Genomic DNA, 22,734 nt, shown 5'->3' on the forward strand with positions numbered 1-22,734 from the left:
AGGAGATTCCTCTCCAAACTAAGGTTTGTTTTTTCAGGCAATATGGCAGTATTTTTATCAAGGAATGTAATGGGAATGGTTCTTTATTGTTCGACTCTGTCTTCATCCTCTTATGCACATCAGCAAGATTAATTTCCATATTTTACCCTTTGCTGCTGATTGCCAACAAAAAAATCAAAGTCAGTAGCATAGGCAGCATTTACCCAAGCCTTTCAGGGCAAGTGGGAAAACATCTGAATTCAGTCTCCTGAGCAAAATTTCCAGCTGTAAGTGTGAAAAGATTAAGAGTCAGGTCTTCTAAACCAGAATACTTCTTTTTATTTAAGCCTTAAAAGGAAAAGTGTGATTGCTTTTTAATTTCTTACATGGTGAGTTACACTTGGCTTCTGAGTTCAAATTTTTCTTACAAACCACAGCAAATAGAATTTTTCTGTTTCTTTGAAATGAAGAGTCTCATACAATGCCATGAGTAGGATCTTGGGAAGCCCCTGATTCCAGCCAGGTCCATAAAATAAAATGGTGAACCAACATTACCACCCCAAGATCTCCTCCCTCCACTGCTGTGCTGGCAACACAGGCGCATGGGGAATGAAATATATTTCTACATCAGATAATGCCGAAGAACAATAGCTCCAAATAAGCCATCAGGACACATCGGGGATGTATGTTGCATGAAGAGGATGAAACTGTTACACAGCTCAGTGCTGACTGAATGGCATTCACCTGCCAGCGGCTGTCTAGGAAAAATAGCATGATTGAGTAATCAGAAAGTGTATCATAAGCTATATGTACAGTGGGGTCAAATTAAGGTTCTGTGTGCAATCTTAATTTTGTATTTTCTGTACTTGTCTAATGCCTTGTCCCCAGCAGACAACATCTCTGCTTTAGTCACCCCAGCAAGGCGGCAAGGAGAAGAGCGGTCCCCTCCGTCCCCCACAAACGCTGTCACACGATGCTAAGGCATCACGCCGCGTTGCACTTTGCCCGGCACGGCGCGGTGTCGGGCCCGGCGGGCCGGGGCAGGTGCGCGGGGCCGGGCGGCGGCGGCGCCCGCAGGGGTCGCTGGCGCGGAGGCGGCGGGCGCATGGCGGGACCGGAGGCCGGGGCGGGCCGGGGCCGGCCGGGGTGGGCGGGCTCCGGGGCCGGGCCGGGCGGGGGGCGGCGGGGCCGGGCGGTCCGCATAAGTCGGCCGCGAGTTGCAGGCGGCCGGCGGCGGAGCGCTGGCTGTAACTTGACACCGGGGCGAGAGGCCGAGCGGAGAGAGGGAGCGAGAGCGGCGGAGGAGGAGGAGGAGAGGAGCCCCAGGGAGCGGGATGGTGACCACCTCCTTCCCCTCCCCTTAGCGGCGCTCCGTAGCAGCAGCAGCAGCCGCCGCCGTAGGAGCGCCGGGGACTCTCGCTTGCCGCGGAGCCGGGGCCAGCCGGCGATGTGGACGGGACGGATCGCCTGAGCTCCCGGGAACTTTCCCGGCCGCGGGCAGCCGGAGCCGGGCAGGCGGATGGAGGATGCGCTTTCCCCGGCGGGCTGCGTGAGCCGGCGGCGGCGAAGGGGAGGATGAAGAAGAAGCAGCAGCACGGCGGCGGGGAGTGCCCGGCGCCCTGGCCCCCCGCGGCGGCGGCGGCGGCGGGAGGGGGCCCGGGCCAGGGCGGGGGCTCGGTGAGGCGGCGGCCCCTCTCGCTGCTGCCCTTCCTCTCGCTGCGCGACTACGTCTTCTGCATGGCCACCCTGCTGCTCTTCTGTTTGGGCTCCCTCTTCTACCAGCTCAACGGGGGCCCCCCGCACTTTCTGCTGGCCCTGCGGCACTGTCTGGGTAAGGGCGGCCGGCGGCGGCGGGGACTTGTTGCGGCTCTCCCTCACCCCCCGTGGCGGCCGGGCCGGGGCCTCCGTGCGCCCCGGGGACACGGCGGCGGGGCTGGGGCGGCCGGAGGCCGGGGCTGCCGGGCGGGCTGGGCAGGCGGCGCCCTGAGCGCTGACACCCGAGCGGGACCGGCCGGCGGCGCGCCCCGCCGCAAGTTCGGGCTGGCCGGAGCAGAGCCCCCTCAGGCTTGCTCAGCGCCGGGGGCGGCTCTTTGTGCGCCCGCTGGCCGCGGCAGAGCGCGATGTGCCGGCTCCTCCGGCCGCCGGGTCGGCCTGGAGCGGAGCGGGTCGCACCGGGGGAGCTCGGGCGCTGCCGCCCCGAGCTGTCAGCGCCTCCCCGCCGAGTGCTGTGCCCGGAGAGGAGAAACGGAGTACGGATGGCCCACAGCAGAAGATGCTGGTTTAAAAAAAAGAAAAAAAAAAAAAAAAAACCAAAAAAAAAACAACAAAGCAACCAAAACCAAAAGCCCCAGATGCACTTTGTGAGCCAAGCATCCATCCTTGTGCAGGAGGTTGGAGTCTGGAGAGAAGGGTGTGCTTAGCAGGGTCAGTGCAGCAGCGCTCAGACACTCGAGCTCACTCTGGTGTTTTGCCAGGCTGGTTGCCTGCGTAACCCCGAAGGGGATGCCCCGGTGGAGCGGGTGTAAGCCCCGCGCTGTGGCCTGTAGTTCTCACCCTCATGCTGACCACAGTTTTACACGTGGTTTTTCTTTGTAGCCAGCGTCCACATGGCTTAATGTTGTCTCCCTGCTCAGCAGAGAAGTTGTGTGAAAAAGAGTTTATCGTGAGGTCGAGTAGTACCTTAGGCTGGCAGGACTAATTCAGGTGGTGGTAGGAGAAGGGGCATGACTTCAGACTGAAAGAGGGCAGATTTTGTTTAGCTGTTAGGAAGAAATTCTTCACTGAGAATGGTGAGGCACCAGAGCAGGTTGCCCAGAACAGCTGTGGATGCCCCATTCTTGGCATTGGTCAAAGCCAGGCTGGATGGGGATTTGATCAGCCTGGTCTAGTGGAAGGTGTTTCCTGCGTGTAGCGGCAAGATTGGTTTAGATTGGAAGGGACCTTAAAGACCATATAGTTCTATTCTGTGATATGGAATAGGGAACAAAACCTGAGTGTTTTTCAGTATAGGAGGATTACAACTAGGAAGATATTTTGTGGTGTGAGTTTTTACCACATTGGCTGATCTGCTTTACTTGTGTGTGAAGGTGAGGCTTTGGTGGTACATGCTGCAGAGGTACGAGCTGTAAGAGACAATGGTAGGTTACAAACAAAAATACAGTTCATGTATTTCAGAAAAATTAGCTGGAAATCCTTTTTTATGTGTCCATACTTCATGAACATTTTAAGAATACAGCCTTGTGTGTGTGTGTTGCTTTTCCTTATGGGAAAACTATCCCACATCTTTAGTTAACTAGTGAAAGAGTATGGAGAGGCAGTAGGACAAGAGACAACAAACAAAAGTTGCAACAAGGGAAATTCCACTGAGATATCAGGAAAAAAAAATAATGTGAGAGGAGTTGGGTGTTGGAACAGGCTACCCAGGGAGGTTGGGATGTCCTTGCAGATATTCAGAATTCAGCACTCAGCTGGACAAGCCTCTGAACAGCCCAAGTCAAGTTTTCCTGTTTTGTTGGGGAAGGAGGACCAGGATAACTGAAGGCACTTCTAGATCATGTTATTCTGTGATTCTACTGTAAAAAGTCGGTGAAAATTCAAGTGAAAACAGGAGAAGAAAAGTGCTTTGGATATTACTTCACAAACACAACAGCAATTGTGCCTTGAGTTTTAATTACTTTTTTTCCCTTTAATATTACAATTAGGAAGAAATTCCTCCACTGAAGAGGAAACTGACAAATTTTCCACCATAGAATCACAGAATTGCTAGGGTTGGAGGCATCTCTGGAGACATCTCGTCTACCTCCCATCCCAAGGCAGGGTCACCTAGAGCAGGTCAACACAGGAACATATCCAGGTGGGTTTTGAATGTCTCCAGACAAGGGGACTCCACAGTCTCCGTGGGCAGCCTGTTCCAGTGCTCTGCCACTTCTTGTGTTTTAGTTTATGGCCATTGCTTCTCATCCTGTCCTGGGCATCATGGAAAGGAGTCTGGCACCATCCTCTTGGCACCCACCCTTGAGGTATTTATATGTGTTGATGAGGTCCTCTCTCAGTCTTCTCTTTTCTGGACTAAAGAGGCACAGCTCACACTGGTAGAAGATTTTGTTTGCCATTGATTGGTACTTTAGTGGGATTAAACACAATCTCTGGTTTCAGACAAAAGTTTTTTGTCAATTTTTAAAATCTTCGTCTTTAGGGATAAATGTTGCTTAGGTTGGGTGAAAATAGACTGCAAGAAATGCGGGGTTACTCAGCTTCTCACTTTGTGGCCTTTTTACTGCTTTTGTAGAACAGGGGAAATCAAACTAGGATCTACTACCCTAACCACTCTTGCCAGTAGTTGCATGTCTGCTGGAAAATCTTCTGAGGCCTGCAGATGAAAGGCTTGGAAACCACTGCATCTTGGAGAATGGGTCATAATAATTTTTGTGAGGTGCTCAGCAAGTGCAGAAAAGCCTTTGTTGTGTGTGTCTGAACGTGATGAGCCCCTGGGGATGGAGTGCAGTCTTACTGAAAATGTTTTGGGGTTCTTTTGAAGTGTGGGATTCTTGCAGAAGAAAGAAGACAGATCCATTAATCTCTGCTAATGAACTTCTGCACTTGTTACATGAATTAGTGCAGGAATTTCCTTTCTGTGCCTGAGTGACCTGGGATGTTAAGGAGATACATCCTTGGCTACCATCCTGCACCAGGCTAGTGGCTGAGAGGGAAGCAGAGTCCTCATGGCTGGCTGGAGTCCTGGTACCCACTAAGCAAGTGGTGCTGCTGCCTCTGCAGACAAGTGGGATATACTTTGGGTACTGAGGTGTCTGTTTGCATGAAACTTTTTAAGTTACTTTATACTTCCTTGGTCTGCAGTTTCATTTGGCTTGTCAAAGTTGATCCACATGGGTGACATCACTGAACATTTTATTTCTAAATTTTTTAGAGTCGTGTGTACTCCTGGAGGTATCCAGCTGGGAAGGCTTTCAAATTAGGAGAAAATTTTTGTAACTAGAAGGCTTATTTTCTTCCAGGGAGCTAACAGAACTGCTTGGAGGAATAGAATGGGAATAGAATAGAATGGGAATCCCATCCTGCTAACTACCAAAGCCATACATGTAAATGTGTGTCTTCTACATCAGTGGGAAGTTTCATGGTGTTAAAAAAAAAAAATCAACAACTTTTTCCTCTCTGGAGCCACAGATTCGGTGTGCAAGTAACTCCTTCCTTGTAGTCCTTCCAACCCACGATTTATGGTGCTAAAATTCACATCTCCAAACAAAAACAAGCAGTTAGTTTGTAAACCATGTGCAGTTTCCCTCATTGTATTTAAATCTACAGAAACCGAGGAGTCGCCTAAAGGGAATATTGATTTCTCTATTTTGTGCCCTCCACAGTGTGGGAGGGGTCATCTTGTCTCACTTCAGAGTTTTTGTTTGCATTTGCAAGTTTCAGTGCATTGTTCATGTTTAGTTATGTTATTGTGAGGAGAGTGCTTGGATTTTTTACCTCAGGACTTGAAAAGAAGTTCCTGAGCAACAACACCAAACTTCAGTAGTGGTCTGGACAGAAATCACACCTGCATCAGGCAGGTGTGTGCATAAAAGAAAATCAAGACAGTGTGAAAATGCTTGGTTTGAAAAACTTTCATTTTTTTATTAGGCCTGCATATGCTGTGGAGGAGGTATACATTTATTTTCAAAGGAATGAAGTGTGAACATTTGCTAGTTCTGTTAACTTTCCTTTGGAGGTGGGGAAGATGAATGTGTTTTCAGAATATTCAGACTATTAGTAATTATTTTTTTCTCTCCCAGACTGGCTTCAGTGGTGTCTTGTCCATACATCTCTTTTTGTTTGGTTGCCATACTGATTGGAGAGAATCTTGGAAAAACATTGTGGCAGTTTGTAGGGTAGACAATAGCTGTATTCAGTATTTCCACTTGACATCGCCATTTCTTATATAGCAGAGTTATTCCGAGCAAATGAGAATAGAGTAGTAGATATGAGGCTGTGTTTTCTTATTTATCCTGTTCTGAATTCAAGCTCAGAGTAATTCAGAGTACAGAAGGTCTGTGGAAGGCTGATGTTTCTGCTGTCTGTTCTGGATGTGGCTCACAGTGACAGGGCTCAGGTTTCACACCATCGTCATCCCATCGGGAGGGACCCTGGTTTTCAGCATGAATTTATTGGGGAGGGCATAGACATATGCGGGTTATTTCTGAAGAATCTGTGGAAGATACTTAAAAGTGTATCTGTTGCCAGTAGGCTTAAATTTGCTGTATGGGGGTGCATACCAGTCTTGGACCAAAAATGAGCTCCAAAAACCAGGGAGGTTTGAAAACTGCCAGGCTTTCCAGTAATGAACTGTAGTATTGGGATTTGCACAAATGAGGTCTTGCTTGTTGATTCTGCCAAGGTAATCCTGGCTCACTAATTGAAAACCAACTCCAGCAGTGGAAGGAAGTGAGAAGAGTCTTCCCTTGGATGAGTAAAACACAAATCGTAAATCTCGGACAGCCCAGTGGCTTTTGGAGAATGCACTAGGGACTCCACTCCCCTGCAACTGCAGTGGTTTTACATTGCTTTATTCTTCTCTACTTTGACTTGTGAGATATACATGCTTCAAATTACAGAAATGAGAATTTCCGAGGGCTGGTAGCAACCCTCTAATGGTCAATAAAAACGTAAAACCTTTGTATCTTCAGTATTTGCTGTGCAAACTTGTTGTTCATGTCAATTAAAACATTTCCCCTGTTGAAGTTGCCAGGAGCCTGTACAACAAATACACTGGTTTGATTGCATGTGAAAGTTGCCTTTCCTGTGGTTTCCTATACAAGACAGAAGTCTCAAGTGTCCACTTGTATTCCTCAAACAATTTCTATGTTGTGCTCCCTCTTCATGACACTGGAAGTTGTCAGGTATTTTGGCCAAGATGGGTTTGGTAGCTTTAAAGTTGTCAGAGCAACAGTTGTGTTTATTTTGGGCACATCAGGGAATATAACCATAAAAGAAACAGAAAGAAATCTGAGTATTTGGGGAGGTTGTTACAAAAATCTTCAAAATACTTAAAACTAAACAGCAAGTGAAACTTTTAATTTAAATCGAGTTAGTATGAATTTGCTTTATTTTGGTAGGGTGTTGTGGTTGGATTTTGTTGTTTGGTTTGGTTTTCTTTTTTTCCTGACCTACCTGATTTTTTTCCTGTTAACCTATTAAGAGAGGGACAAAAAAGAAAACCTGATTATCCAAAGCAAACAGTCAAAGTAAGTGTCAGTGTTTTGTATGCAAATTTTTTATAAGCTGTAGAAGGGAGGGACAACAGTAGGATTTTAGGGTTTTTTTGACGGGAATTGGTTGGGATTTTTATTCTGGTAATACTGCATTTATATATAGAATGATGTAAAGCACAAAATTCTTGAGGGCAAACTTCTCTAAAAAACAGAAGCACCTATCATGCTTTATATTTGCATGACAGCATGCTGCCTTTACGTGGCCAAAAGGGGTTATCTCATGCAGTTTTGTTTTGCACATGCATGGATCAGGAATCCTTTACAGTTTTGGAGGCCCTTCAGGTGTGTGAGTTGGAGAAACACACTCAAGAAAAGACAGTCATGTCTGTAGGTGAGACTGACTGTGGTGACACAATACCCATTTCTGAGGTGCCTTAAGCTTTTAAAAAGGCCTGGGTTATGTTCTTATTGACAATTTTTTTTCCTTATTCTCAAAAGAGACAGCTCTTCTGTACTCTAAAGCATTTTGATTTTGGTCTGACTTCTCAGAGGATTATTTAGTTCCAACAAACTTGGAATTAATTACATTTCAAAATTCATTAACATTGTAGGGAACTGAAAGGTCCGTTTGGAATCTGCTTCCTAAAAGCCTTGAAAAGAGTTGGTCTGAACATAAATCTGTATGTAGCTTTCTTAATTAGCTTTTCTGTCCTCTTTATTTTCCTCATTTTGCTGTTGCGAAAGCCATACATATTATCTTTTAGATAAAATGTCTGGACTTCCATTTAGGTTACTGAACTCTCCGGTTACAAGTGAGCTTCTTTGGAAGACAAAAGAGGAGCCTCATCTCGAAGCAGCTTTTGTTAAAAGACTGCTCATCACTCACAGCTTGTCTGATGGCAAGATTAACAAAGCTTTGCCCTATGCAAGGTGATGTCAGGAGATACTCTGTGGAGACCCAGAATGCATCTAATGTTATGACCAAGGTCATAAAACTCAAGCCTTTTCCTTTCAAAGAGGTTGAGTGATCTCTGGACTACATTGTGCTGGCTGGATAAAACATTCTGTGCAGTGAAGTCATAGCAAAAAATGCTTGTGTCAATGTGTTGTGATAATATACTAAATATATTTGGAAAATCCAATAGCATTTATTCAGGAATGTATTTTCTGCTTTCAAAATCAGACTCCAGTCTGGGAATCAGGAATTGCATATTGGTGTCTGTGTACATGTTTCTTTTTCATATTGTCCACTTCATCATTTGACATGGGATTTAAAGGATTAATTCAGTCCCTGATGAGAGGAAATATTACTACAGCTTTTTCAAAATTTTTTAAAATTTGGTTACTTTCAGATTATATGGCAGACTTCATGTCGATAGAAGTTACCAAATAATTTATTTCTTGTTTCCCGTGGTGCTGCTTAGACTTGATTTGTGAAAAAGCAGTTTCTTGAAGCCTTGTTCATCCTAACTGAATGGCAAGTTCTCTATTGGAGAGTAGTCAGCCAAAAAGGATGGCTGACTGTTAAAAGGAAAAAAGAGGTTGTTGCAGTGATTCTCATATTTTCATACAAAATTAGAGAGAAGGAAGGTTGATTTTGCTTGAGGTTTTACAAAGACTTAAACATTCAAGGGTGCTAGAATGAGAGACTCTGTACCAAAAGTAACTCCTACAGAAGCTACAACACTTCATGCTCTATGGGGAAAATAAAGGCTCTCTAATTTTTCCTCCCCCTCTTATCTCTAATAAGAGGTTTGAGATTAATTAACATTTCTGCTAGCTCTACTGCACTGATGCCTGATAAAAACTGTTTTGAAATCAGTAGCACATGTCAAAATCACCAGTGACAGTAAGTAGAAGTTCTTCGTTTGCTAAAAGACCCCTCTACTTAAATAACAAAGTTGTAGAACATATGATGGCGGTATAACAGAGGGAATTGGATTTTACATGATTTTTGGTGGGAACATCCTCTAAAATGGTTGAGCAGGTATCCTTTTTTTATACCCCATTTCCAGATGGTAATTGGTCCTTTTTTTCCCATAATTTAAATTTGTATGTTAGTAGAAAGTCTGTTTGCTGTCTCTTGTGTCTATGGGATTACTGAAATTGCTCAAGTGTATTTTGTATGATAATCACCACTTTTTTTTTTTTTGTACATAAATTTTGAGCACATAAGGAAGCCTTTCTTTCAGGGTGATTTTCTTAGTTTCATGTGGAAGTAGTTGCACATTGTTAGCTTGTGGCTCCTGTAATCTATTCAAGAAGAGCTGGATATTTTATTTTCATAGTTGTCCCTCTCTGCCAAGACAGGTTTCAGGTGAGATGTAAGAGTTTGTTTTCATCTTGGACTAGACAAACAAGGCTGTTGTAGGTTGGTTTTTTTTTTTTTTTGAAGTTGTGACTTTGCACCTGCTGCTGACCCCCTGTGAGGTCTGTTTTAAATTGCAGTGGTGTAAAAGAAAGCCGTGTTTCCTCTGGTACAGGTACAGCCAGGGAGGTCAATAGCCACACGCACGTGGGTGTGTATGAAACACACTTAGACAAATCAGCTGCTGCATTGTTATGTAGGGCATATAACTTCTGAGAATATTTCTATTTCGGTTGTCTCTCCTGAAGAACTGGGGGGCTGGGGGAGGTCCTCCTATCCCCCTTCTGGGCTGTATTTTTTTTCCTTGGTCCAATGAGTTGTGAAGCTAGGGCTTGCAGTAGTCTTGGTGCTGTTCATTCATACCATGGGGGCGGGGAAGACAAGAATCCTTTTGAAATTGGCAAGAATTAAGTTCCTCTTCAAATCTTGCTGTAAGATTCATGGTCCTCTCAGCAATGTGTCTGTTTGTCCTGTCTCATCAGTGAGGGGAAAGAGCCATTTCCAGGCCATTGCAGTTTATTAGAGACATGATACAAGTAGGATTAACCCTTTTGGGGAATGTCAGTTGTCTGTAGCCTGTTCACATTAATTTAGAAGGGAACACCAAGCTGGGATAGTCTGCCACTGCCTTTCTCTGGGCAGCAAAAGTGCTTGCCTGCAAGACCTAGTCTTACTGGCACAGCAGTGGCTCCTCAAGCGTTTAGCTTATGGTTTGGTTTTCTTGTTTTGGTTTTTTTTGTTTTGTTTTTTTTTTCTTCTTTTTCTTTTTTTTTGTTTTGTTTTGGTTTTTTGTGTTTTTTTTGGGGGTTTTTGTTCGGGTTTTTGTTGGTGGTTTTTTTTTTAAATTTTCAAGTGAAAGCTGTGGAAAGTGATGACATGATTTTTTTTTTTTTCCACCAAGAAATGTTTCCTCATCGTTATTGGTGAGCAGGCAAATAGATTTTCAAACATAACTTGTGTTTATATAATGATGCATTTGTTTTTCTTTGTTTTAGAATCTGGGTTAGAGGATGTTTGGAGACTGGACGGGTGGATAGGAAGTGGAGAGCAATTATTTGACTGAAATTTATTTTAGTCTTTTGCTCTTTAGAGCTGCACTGAGGGAAGCAGACCCTGTTGTGTCGAAAATGGATGTTCGGCTTTGTTTGTAAGCATGGAAGCACAGTGATTAGGTTTGTGTTACGGTTTCTGAGTACTAATGCTTTAGAAATAGACATTTGGATGTTTGCCAAGGCTTGCTACTTATCATACTTAATGATTCAGAGTAGAAGTCATCAGGAGACTGGGATGGAGATCATAGTGCCCGTGCCTGTTTGAGTGAAGAAGCAGTACGTCTCTGCCATAAGTAAATAGCATGTTTCAGCACCCTTGAGAGTGTTTATTTTAAAAAGTTCTGCTGATCAAGTGGATGGTTGGTTCCGTTTAATGTAGCTGCCCCAGAGGGAGGATGCCAGCATAACATTGTACTCTTACAAGGTTACTAACTGCTAGCAAGTGACAGTTCTGGGAGATGAGCTACCAGTGCCTGGATTAACAGTTGCTAGTCAAGGAGATTTCATTTATTATCTCAATATTTTTTTTTTTCCCTGATGTGGAATGTCCTGGGTATTTGTGGGAGAGGACTTGCTCCTTACAACTCTTCTTGTAGTTTACCGATAGATGATTCTGAAATACATACAATAAAATTGTTAGAATAAGTGAATGTTTCTTAGCTTTTGCTTAACCACTGCTGGAGACTATTGTGAGGATTCTGTTGTTGCTTGGTCTTTGAATGTAATGGCAGAATGCTTTGGAGGATACTTTGATTTTCTCAAAGATGGTGTTTTAGTCCTGATTTCAAAGTTTGCTTTTGAAATCCAAATTCCAGTTGTGTGTCTTTTTACCTTGTAAAATACCATAAGATTTGGAAATTCTTGTGCAGAATAGAGCTTGCCTTGTTTCTGTGAATGTTCTGGGGTTTTTTTTGTTCTATCGAGATTATGAAGATTTATGCTTTTCCTTCATGGCAGCGTCTTGTGTTGAAATGAGTCCTGAAGGGGTTGGGGCATGGGAAGCCTTATGATGTTGTTTCAGAAGGAGATTGAGAATTATCTCACAATATATGATTTTGGGTTGGATTTCAGAAGACACAGTAATTTTGTGAATGCCTGCAGTAATTGATTAATGTTTATAATTCTATTTATCTCATGGCAGTTAGCCAATATTGATGTAATCTCCTATCTTTTTGTTCAGACTTATTTTTTTGTTTTCTTATTACCTTCTAAGAACCTCTTCTTCCTTCTGCTGTCCTTGTATTTACAGATAGTTTCCCAGTCCTTTTGTTACTCTCTTCCTCTGTAACATGCTTATGGTGATTTCCCAGTCATGAATTGCTGGTGGTCCTATTTCCTTCAGCCAGTTTTTCTTTCTTCAGTGGCTTGCATCATAGAGCAAATACTCTTGCCCCTTTTGCTGGGCCACATCTAGAGAAGAGCCACCTTAATCTCTGCATTGAAAATCAGAAAAAAATGGGATCTGAGAAGAAGTGTCCCATAAGCAGCCCATGCTTTTGCATTCTTAAAAGGTAAGGAAAAAAGCTACTGGGGTGCTGTGAAATACACAGCAAGATCTTGGAGAGGTGATGTTGGTAGACCTCCTCTGTAAAAATTTGATGAGATTACTGGTAGAAATTGCATTCAGATTGGGCAATAGGTTGCCAGGAAGGGGTTGTTAAATAGGAGAGAGCTATAGGGGGAGCAGGGGACAGACAAGTGTCTCAATTAGAAAAAGTTACACAGGATTTAGACTGCGCATGGCTTTTCTGTAAGGCCTTAGCTCCTTGTTTCAAAGGTTCCTTCTGAAGTCAGTAGGGAGAGACAGTGGTATCTCCAAAGACTGTCTCAGGCTTCTTATGTGTCTGTGGTGGGCAGAACTCCTAACTTAAGCGCAAAAAAATACTTGAAGTTTGGTGGGAAGGATCTGAGTTGTCATGGTAGTTATTCTGAGGATGATCAGTGATAGGGTTCCAAAGTGAATAGGGAGAAGGATGGGGAGGGAAGAGAGGAGCTGGGAAGTTACACTAGCAAGATTTTTAAATAGAAAAGTCATCACTTCATGTCAGTGGGTCACTGAAAGCTGATTGCTTAAGATGCATAAAATAATGACTACATAAGGCACTGGAAAAATAGCACCATGGGGGTATCTTTCCTTGCTTGATGGGTGGGTTTGGTGCCTTGTTTGTTTCTCCCTGACTCTTGCAGTTCCATGGAAATGGTGCACAACAACAGCTTTGATAGGATCTGAAATATTGCAGCAGATATTGCAAGGCAAAGGCTGTGAAATTGCTGACTTCTCAGTTCCTTTCATGTCTGCAGCTGATTGTTCTTTTCCTAGCAGAACTCCCCATACAAATGTGCAGATTTCTTTTGTGTTGCCTGTTGGGAGATAGCACAATAAGAAAATTAGGGTGAATAACAAAACAGCAGAGCCTAAACCTATTTATCTGAGGCTTTGTGGTGTTTTTTTGGTAGGGATGGGGTTGGTTTGGTTTGGGGCTTTTTTGGGGGTGGGATGATTGTTTTTGTGAAGTACAGGTTTTCAGAAGTGTGATCAAATGAAAGCAGAAAATGCTTCATTGTCTAACTGTGAGGTCTCTACCTTGCCTCACTGTTAATAAGCAAAACCTATTACTTCTATCATCCATTCAATATTTTTCTGGGGAGTCAGTCAAATTCAACATGAGTTATTTAATCTTCTGATGAACAGCCTTACTTCATTAGGCCTGTTGCATTTTCCCTGTCTAGTTTGGAATCTGATACTTGTCTCATCTAATCAATGAAGCAAATTTTGGCAAAGCTCTGTGATTCTTTATAGCTTAGCAGTTGTCTGTTTTTTGCACTATGCTACATGGAAACAGCTGACATCTTCAGTTCTTTTTCCTCTGCAACTCTTTGATTATGAATTTTAGAAGCTGAAAGGCTTTTAAATAGCATATAGTATCTTTCACCTTCTGACCCCAGCTCAAATACTGCTGAGGCTGGCAGTAACTGGATCTTATTATTGCTGTGCTGAGGTGTTCAGTTAGCTGTGTGCAGTAAGTTCATTGAGGTGCTGGTGACACTGCCACTGGCTCCAGGATACTGCATGTCATGCCAGTGTGAGAGTGTGTAGCACCAGTGGAGGATCCAGTGGCTTCTATGTGGTAGGGCTCCCAATGGGCTGATGCACTTTTCTCCCTCTTTTTAAATGTGCTGTGGCTTTAGTGATGGTGTATGTGCTGCTCACGCTTCATGCAAGAGGGATTGAGATTCAGAAAGATTTTAATGAGGGCTGCAAAGCTTGGGGGTGGGAGGGGGTCATGGACCCCGCTGTCCCCAGGATAAGAGCTGTGTCTGCATGCTGAATTTCTTTGTATTGCCCTGCTGCATAGTTAGGCTTGTTTGTGTGGAGCTATTGTGTCAATGATAAATTTGTTATTTACCAACAACAAAAAAAGACAAGCCTGAAATTTTCTGCTCAAGTGTCCTAAACAAAGAAATTTTTCCATCATCTGTAAAAGAAGCTACTAAGTGTCCTTCTTGCTTCCTCTTCACTCAGTTGCTACCAACTGGAGAGTACAACTTTCTGGCTTTTTATCCTCATATCTCAGTTTTCATCTAGATGTCAAAGAGGAAGATATTTATTAACACTTTTTATTTCATTTAAAGGGCACAGAGAGGTTATGTGCCTTTGGTGTTGTTTGCCTGAGTAATAGCAGTATCAGGAACAGGTTATGATTCTCTACACTCTTAGAAGGGCAGGGGTTTTCCCAGAAGCCTGTGCACCATGTCCAACAAAACACTGATGCTCAGCAACACGGAAACTCTTCTACTTGCCCTTGCTTCAGCACTTGCTTGCCTCTCCTGGTTGGGGTGGTTTGAGTTTGTTCAGTTTGTGAGCTTTATGTCTGTACAGGGTTCCTGAAAAGTAATGAGGTTGTTTTTCTGAGGGGACTTCTGAGGCCCAAGGTAGTTCAGGGAAGTGTTAAAAACAGATCTACCAAACTGTGTGCAGCTTTTGCCCAGCAGGGCCTCCATCCAGCCCAGGCATAGAAACTCCTATTTTCCTGTCTTTGAGGAGCAGCATTTTATAGTCTTTCTTCACCCTGTTTCCCTCAGCAGGGAAGCCTGCTACTGCAGAACTGTGTGCTGGGCTTGAGACTTTCAGAATGACAGGGAAGCATGTGGGAGGGAGTGATAGCTGGGAAAAGAAAAAGTGGGGTGAGAGAAGCAGAGGTTGCTGGGCAAAACTTTCCTGATTTAAGCTCGAAAAGCCTACTTTTTAATGTATTCTGCTTAAAATGAGCTTGTGAGAGACAGGAATAGTACTGGGGGAGCAGACAAGTGATAAGTGGCATGTTAAAGAACCTATTCCTATTGAAAAGTATTTCTTGCTCCTTTCTGCAGCTGTCTTCAGCACCTTTGTGGAATTTGCTTACCAAAGCCTCTACTGTGAGTGGAAAAAGTTGTATTTGTGGCACGAGTAGATGTTAAAACAGCTGCTTTATGCAGACAGCACAGCTTGAAAGCTGTATAGACAGCTTCATAAATGTTTCCTTTACTTACTTAGTCTCAAGACAAAAATATTTTTTGATACAAAGGAGCTCATAATGCAAGGGAGTTGATTTGCTCAAGCAAATTTTATCCATCTGTTAAGCTCTCTAATTATTTTAACTGAAATTTTACATCCACATTTTTATTTTATTCAGAGGTAATGCTTACACTGTATGAGAAGAATGACCAGAGAACCTGTTCTTGCACTCTTACAGAATCATTACCATGCCACAAGCACAAAATAATTATGAAACTGAAGGCAGATCAGTTGAATGGCTGATGATCTTGCAACATGATTGTTTTGGCTTGCAAAGCCTGGAAACAGAAAATTTTCGTACTGACTACTCTGGATCCACATCCAAGCTTGAAATCTAATGGTTGTGAGAAATAAATGTGGTGGTCTCAGGCAATTCCTTTGTGAATATGGTCAACATCAAAGAAAATAAGAAATGCACACTGATTAAATATATAGTTAAATCTGAGATAAAAATGACAGGTTTAGCTATTCAGCTAAATATAATGTGTAATATGGCCCTGGTTAAAAATATTTCCTTACTCATACTCTATAAATAACATCATAAGTATGGTTTATACTTTCTCCAAACCCATTCTTTACTTCTGTTCTAGCCTGTTTGCACTCCTCATCTCTGATTGCACTGGGTCTGGCAAGGCACCTCTCCTATTTTCAGTGAATCTCTTTGACTTGCTTTAGTGGCCAGTGAATGGTTCATGAACTGCAGAATGGGGAACCTTTCGTTCCTGATGCCACATGAGCAGTGGGATTTCTTAGTGCAAACCTGTGTGTTGCATTTGGTCCTATTGCACAGGGCCTTGTAATACTGTGCCAGTCATAGCTGTGGTTTGGCAAATGCTGCTGCTCAGCTGGGAGGGAGGCAGGAACAAGGAAGAGGAGAATAGTAAGTGTTCTTTCACTTTCCTTCCTTCGAGATGTTTATGGACACTTAGAACAAAGTGGTGGTAGCACTAATGTGTTCAAACTCCTGAAGTTGCACTTATTAGTGAACCACAAAGAGCAGTTTAAAGAAAGTATGAACTCATGGAATGTTCTTTTGTGTTCTCTCGCATGCATTGCAATTTCTTTGAGGAAGAAAAATAACTGCTTTACTGCCTTAATCCTGGAAAGAAAAATAGTTTTGAATTGGGAAAGATTGTAGTTTGCCATGAAAGTCAGAGTTTGCATTGGTGGTTCTTATGTTAGTCTTACCAACTTCAGTCTGTCTGTGACACAAAAGTTACGATCCTGCTATGAATTACAGTTCAGTAGAGCCTGATATTTATTTTCTTCTACTAGAAATAATAGTGTGTGACCAAAGTAGGGTTATTATACTGGCATATCTTGAAATTTCTTAGAATTTGCATTTCATTATTTAATATTATTTTATTTATGTAACTCTGTCTTCTGTTTGTTTTATTTGGAGATCAGTCTGTAGTGCCATGTTTTCTTTCTTAGGAGGAAGGCATGCTCGATTTGTTTCATGAATAGTAATATTTTTCCTGCATGTGTTTTAGTGTAGAGGTAGTTCAGAGCTTAAATGCTGTGTTACTACAGGACTTTTAGGTGAAGTAAGACATCATTTCCTTCTGGAGAAAAGATCAGTAATGCATGTATGTGACTATAAAAATAATATTCCAGGTTACATAGTTTTATCAACATGGTAAGGATGCCACTTTTCATGCATGACATGAAGCTGAAACACATGTAATAAATTGTTTAAACCTTTTCAGCTTTCTTCCTTACCTTGCTTGTGAGAATTTGTGTCCTCCCAGTAAAGTAAAAATGAATAAGGAATGGATATAAAGAATTAAAACAGTTACCACTGGTCTCCTTTATCCATGAGGTTCAGATGAGACAGTTTTGATGTTTCTCCTGCATCTGTGGTAATAGATAGCTATTATTAAGCAAGGATTGAAGTAGTTAATAAGTTCTGTGGATAAGAAGAGTTAACCCAGTAGATTGATCCAAAATACATTCTATGTGTTTCATACATGTTCTTCTCAAGGTGGAAATGGCAGGTTGAATGTAGATACCAATGTACCTATGAAGTAATTGGTATGATGTGCTGTTGAAATTCTCTGGGTACCCTCCTCTTGGGATTTGGGAGCTTGGGCAGCAGTGGATGTCCTTTGTGCTTCCAACTGCTTATATATTTTCATGAGTTATTGCAAATGAAACTCACTGATGGCTTTCTGATAAGCTCTGTATTGAGTTCACCCTGGGAGGAGTACAGAGACATGGTTTGTGCGTGCAAGGATGGGGTTAGTTCAGCCAAAGCCCACCTGCAGTTTAATCTAGCAAAGGATGTGAAGGGGAATAAGAAGGGCTCCTACAACCATATCAGCAGCAAAAGCAAGAGCAAGGAGAATGAGGGGCTGCTGCTGAACAGGGCTTCAGAAAAGGCTGAGGTGCTTAAAGCCACCTCCACCTCAGCCTTTACTGGTGAGATTTGCCTTCAGAAATCCCAGGCAGGGAAGACCCATTGCCAGGGCCAGATTGTTAATTTATAGCCAGAGTGACGGGACTGGAGACGGTAGTGACAGATTGAAATACAGGAAATTCCGCTGAAACATCAGAAAGCCCTTTTCATGTAGGGCTGATTGAACCCCAACACAGGTTTCCCCAGGATACACAAAACAATTCCTGATCCCCCTGGTCTGGCTGGCCCCACTCTGAGCAGGGGATTGGAGCGGACAGGTGGCTCTGCTGAGGTGCCTTTCTGCCCCACTGTGCAGTGGGACTGTATGCCTGGGGTCTCATGGCATGTGCTGTCCTTTCACAAACTTAGTTAGGAGTAGGAGTGAAAAGTCAACTCTAGTGCAAAGTGTGGAACATGACAGACATGTTGCTGATTAGTGCCAGTTCTAGGAACAGAGGTTGGGTCCTAGTGTCAGTCTCAGTGTGAAGGAGATTGATTTGTCAAAATTGCATGTCACATTTATGAATCACTTGTAAGACTTGCATTTTTTCCAGGACTCTGGAAAATTGTTTTCTAGGAACTGATTCATTGACATGCAAGAACATGATTTTTGTGTTGCAAAAGGAAAGGTAAACTACTGGCTGCTAACTGTATAATTTCAGACATTACAAATCTTACTTGCTAAGTAGTAAGCTAGAAGGTTGAATATGCTGCTGCAAACTTGTCTTGATCATGCTGTCCTTTGTATAAATTTCTTTTAGTAGCTATGTGAAATCTGCCTGTTGTCTTGTGTCATTCTCAAGGAACAAGATATAGCAAGTGGCTGGAGAGAAAAAATAAGTAGTGGCTTTGGTAAAAACACATGAGTTTGCTTTATGCACAATTAAATATCCTGTTGGACTTCAGCCTAGGAATCAGGATAATATATGCTTCTAACAAACTGTAGCTGAAAACATTTAGAAATGGTGTTTTATTAGCTTCTGCACCTATTCTACAGAAATAAGTTTTTCTAAAACGAGTCTTGGATGATGTCTGAATGTGAGGGAGAAAAAGAAGGGATAGCTACTCCAAAAAGGAATGTGTATGGTTGTGCTGGGAAGGGAATGCTCCTCAGCAATGCTGGTTATCATTTGCCACTTTTAGCACAATTGCTTTTTTCCCCCCTTCGTGGTATGTTTTCCCTCCTGGGTCAGTAGGAGAGCAGTTTCTTAGAACAGGGAAGCAGTACAGTAAATCCATTGTGTCTCTAGGATGTATTAACTTCAAAAGATGTGATGCCTCAGTCTCCTAGTGAAAGATAGACGGAATCTAGCCTGCTTGTTTGTTGGGTTTTTTTCCTTCTTACTGCAATGTGATTTTATCTTGGAAAGGCATGGTCTAATTCTTTCAAGTGAAAAATGTTGAAGCAGATTTGTTTCAATGAAATTGATACCTCTGGCAAGTTGGATCTAATTCAGATGGCTGTGCCAAGGATGGAAGTCCTGAAGCTTAAGGAGACAAAAGAAAACAAAGAATTTTTTCAATTACAGATTAACTTCTAAAAAAATAGAGCAAACTGAGCTTAAAATGACATGTGACTTGAGAGCTGTTATGTTAATTTATTTACTAAGATGAGCAGCAATATTCTGAGATTTTTCCTTCACTCAAATGACACTCATATTTGGCACTGGTAGGCATTCCTATCTAAAGGAAATTTTCTTGGTTTTTGCAGCACTTCTGTTTGCTGGAGTGAAGGAAGAGCAATTTGAATACTTGTGCATTCCTTTTCCTACAGTCCCCTGTAACTGTGTGTGTTAACTACATCTTGTCAACAGGCAAAGAGATTCTGGAGAAGTTTTAAAGGAAACTTTTAAAGGGTCAAGACTGAAAGTATCAAGGCAGGCTCTGGTATCTTTGCAGAACTTTAATGGATGCTGTGATGTTGCAAGTTGACAAAGAATTTATTTGAATAATTTAAGACATAGGATTGAGGTGTATAATTGCATTTAATTGATGTTTCTTAATTTTGCCCACTCTCTTTCCTTCAAGGATCTAAATAGATTATAGAAGTCTTGTTGTGATAGTTCTCATGTGAAGAGACACCAAATACTTTTAGAAGGTAAAGACCTAGCTTTCTACTCTCTGCACCTCTCCCCACTGGGTTTCCTAGTGATTGCCTAAACCTCTGAAAAATCTGCGTAGCAGGAAAAGAACAAACCAGTGGGTAGTCACTTCTCACCCTTTAACATGCTGCTGAATCACCACTGGATGAGAGGTGAAGGAGTTCTGAAAAAAAGTCAACAGCCCAAAACTAGGAAACAAAGGAAAAGGATTGAATACTTCAAAGATGTCTTGTGACCTTAGCAGAAGGGTACCTGTCTGGTAAAATTTTAATCAAGTAGGTTAAACTAGGTAGCAGTTCTCAGATGAGGGGCCTGTGTAATTTTCTTTTAAAACATTTTGCCACACCTGGGAGTGGGGACACCCACTCTTAGCTGCAGGCCATGCAAAATGTACATTTGCTTTAGTGGGGCGCATTGTCCTACTTAAGTATTAAATGAGACTTTTTTCTGCTTTTTTCACTCCCTTTGATGCAAACCTCAATTATGTTAGTGGGTGATAGCACCCAGTCTGCGAGCACAAGCCAGACCAAGAGGGTCTTCTTGAGAAGGAAGGGGAACTGTGGTACTGCACTGCACCTCTGCCCAGCAGCCCTTTAAAGCTGATGATTCTCTGCTCTAGACGTAAACAGTGGCAATAAAGAGAGTTGGGAATAAAGATAAACCTTGATACTGTAAAGTGAATATTAAATACTGCTTTATATTGTAGACTTGTATGCCATTTTTACAAGGCTGTGCTTTGTTGCCCTGTGGAACTATACAGACTTTTGCAAGTAATAGGAAATTTTCCTGTTAGCCAAAGTTTTCCTCTGGGTAAGAGTAGTTTCTCAGCATTTTGAGATGGCAGCTTTTTGAGCAATTCCTTAACCAGTGTTTGCTTTTCTATTTTACCCCTTCTTGGGAATGTAGAAGCATCAGCAAAGGATGAAGAATTTCTTCGCAAATTAAAAATTTATCAACATAATACACATACAGCACCTTACGCTGTGACTTAGTTTTACTATTTCAAAAAATGCTGATGGGACTTCTTGTTGTTACATGTAGGAGATTTTTTCTTTTAAATTAGTTGTGCTGTAGTTGGATTGTAATTTCCTTACAAACTGAAGAAGTTTGAAGTTCAAAATCTAAATAATCAGAGGAATGTTGTAGAAGCAGTGCTTATCAGAAGTAATGCTAAAAACCTAGCACCTACATCCTAAAAACAATGTTTGAGACCAGAAAGAAGAAAGGGTCTCAAAATAATGTTCATAATTATTAAATTATCTAAATTATCTAAATTATTAATAATCTAAATTAATATTATCTAAACTTTAGTTTTAGACAGACAAGAATTTACAAAGAAGGTACATTTTATAGCTCCAGGAAGAAATTACAGGAGTTTTAAGCTTATTTCTGTCAGTGTGCTATTGTCTGCACCACATGAACGAGTATCTAGAGGAACAACTATGAATCAAATGGTATTCCAAAAAGTTAGCAGTGTTTAAAGCTCCAAGGAGGAATGTTTGAAATCGTAGGAATTTTTGAATATCTTTTGCTGCTCTGTTAAAGAAATAATTTAAATCTTGGATCTACATTTGAATCTGGCTTTCCAAAAGTAAATATCAATATGGTCTGTTAATTTTGAAATATATTGAAATTGTCATCACGTAGTTGACAGTGACTACTAACAGTTAAGAAAACCCCATGATCTAAAGAGAACAAATAACTACTGCTTACTGTTGGACTCTCATCAAAATCCTTCTCTCTCTCTCAAAAATGCAGCTGACTGTAGCTGCCAGCTAATGTACAAACAGAACCGAGAGAGGGAACAGCTGCGCTCTGAAAAACAACATAGCTCAAAGGCAGCAGCACCCGCCTCAACTCCTCTGGTATTTGGTTTCAGGCTAGAATTATATATTTTAGGGTACTTTTGTATGCGTAAGTAAGCTTTTCTAAGGGATCTGTAGGATTATGGTTTTCTCAAAAAGAAAAAAAAACAATGTAGGAGCATGTTGATTTTAAAAGTAACTTTATCCCATTTTTTCTTACTTTTGTACTTTTAACATTTCTTACAAATTTCTGCAGCAGTGTTTGTTGAATAGGGCTTGTAGGTCCAGTATTATGCAGACAGCGTCTCTGAGTCTACTTGGTAAGTGCATGTTGGCCAAAAAAGTCCTATGCCTGGTTCACCTGGTTTTTGAGGAATACCACCTAGAATTAGGTGGTAGGTACCTAATAAAATATTTCTGCCTGGTGGGCTCCTCTGTTATGGAAAGTGGGACCCCTCATTAGAGAGCAAATAGTGCATGTCATGTTTCAGGTGGGACTGAAGTTGAATCTGCATGTGGCAGATATAAAACAAGATAGCAAGTGGCTAAAATTAGGTCAATTACACAAACAGAAATAAATTCAAATGGTAAGTATGAAGACTGGTAAGTATAAAGGTGTGCTTTCATGCAGCTTTTTGTGTGCAGTGTGTTGTGCCAAATATCATTTTATATCTCACTGAAACACACATAGAGGTTGTTACAGGGAAGGAAATTTGTTAGACACTAGAAACTTATGACAGACTGTTCTAATGAATATGAATTCAATATTGCCGTAAAATCTAACTCCAATGACTCTTTAAGTGTTTTCTTTGTAGTAAAATGTCCTTCAGTTACTTCTCTTTTGCCTCTATTGCTATTGTGTGTTTTGCTCCAGATGGCACATGATAGAGTATCTTATTTTTGAACTCCATAAAAATAAGCCTTAATGCTTTGTTTGCTTCACGCCAAAAGAGCCTTTATTTCCTGTTTGTTATGGTTTAGCAAGTGGACTGTATTTTAGAAAGGGTGTAACACTTGTATTTTCTAGGTAGTATGACTATAATTTTTTACTCAGGAAATAAAAGTGTATTGTTTTGATTTCTTAAGAGGTGCCTTAAGATGTGTAAAAAAGTGTATTGTTTTGATTTCTTAAGAGGTGTCTCTGGGCTCATGTTACAAAGCTCGGGTTTACTGAGAGACTAGGCTTTACTCTTCCTAGGGAGCATATGGTGTGTTGTTTTCTGCATAAAACCTGGTAATTTTCAAGGGCAAGACAATTGCAACA

At 41.9% G+C, this 22,734-nt stretch overlaps 1 protein-coding gene across 2 annotated transcripts in view; it reads left to right on the forward strand.

Annotated features, from left to right (window-relative positions):
- The first annotated feature begins 1,163 nt into the window (after window positions 1-1,163).
- Window positions 1,164-22,734, forward strand: part of UST (uronyl 2-sulfotransferase) — a 151,780-nt gene continuing 130,209 nt past the window's right edge. The window contains exon 1 of one of the 2 annotated variants that reach the window (XM_064413676.1): window positions 1,164-1,810. In XM_064413676.1, the coding sequence (XP_064269746.1) occupies window positions 1,555-1,810 (256 nt within the window). In that variant the 5' untranslated portion in view covers window positions 1,164-1,554. Of the gene's footprint in view, window positions 1,811-21,747; window positions 21,791-22,734 lie in introns of those variants that run through there. The other variant, XM_064413677.1, reaches the window with a different exon arrangement.

Source organism: Passer domesticus, chromosome 3 (genome assembly GCF_036417665.1).
Source record: "Passer domesticus isolate bPasDom1 chromosome 3, bPasDom1.hap1, whole genome shotgun sequence".
Taxonomy (NCBI): Eukaryota; Metazoa; Chordata; class Aves; order Passeriformes; family Passeridae; genus Passer; species Passer domesticus.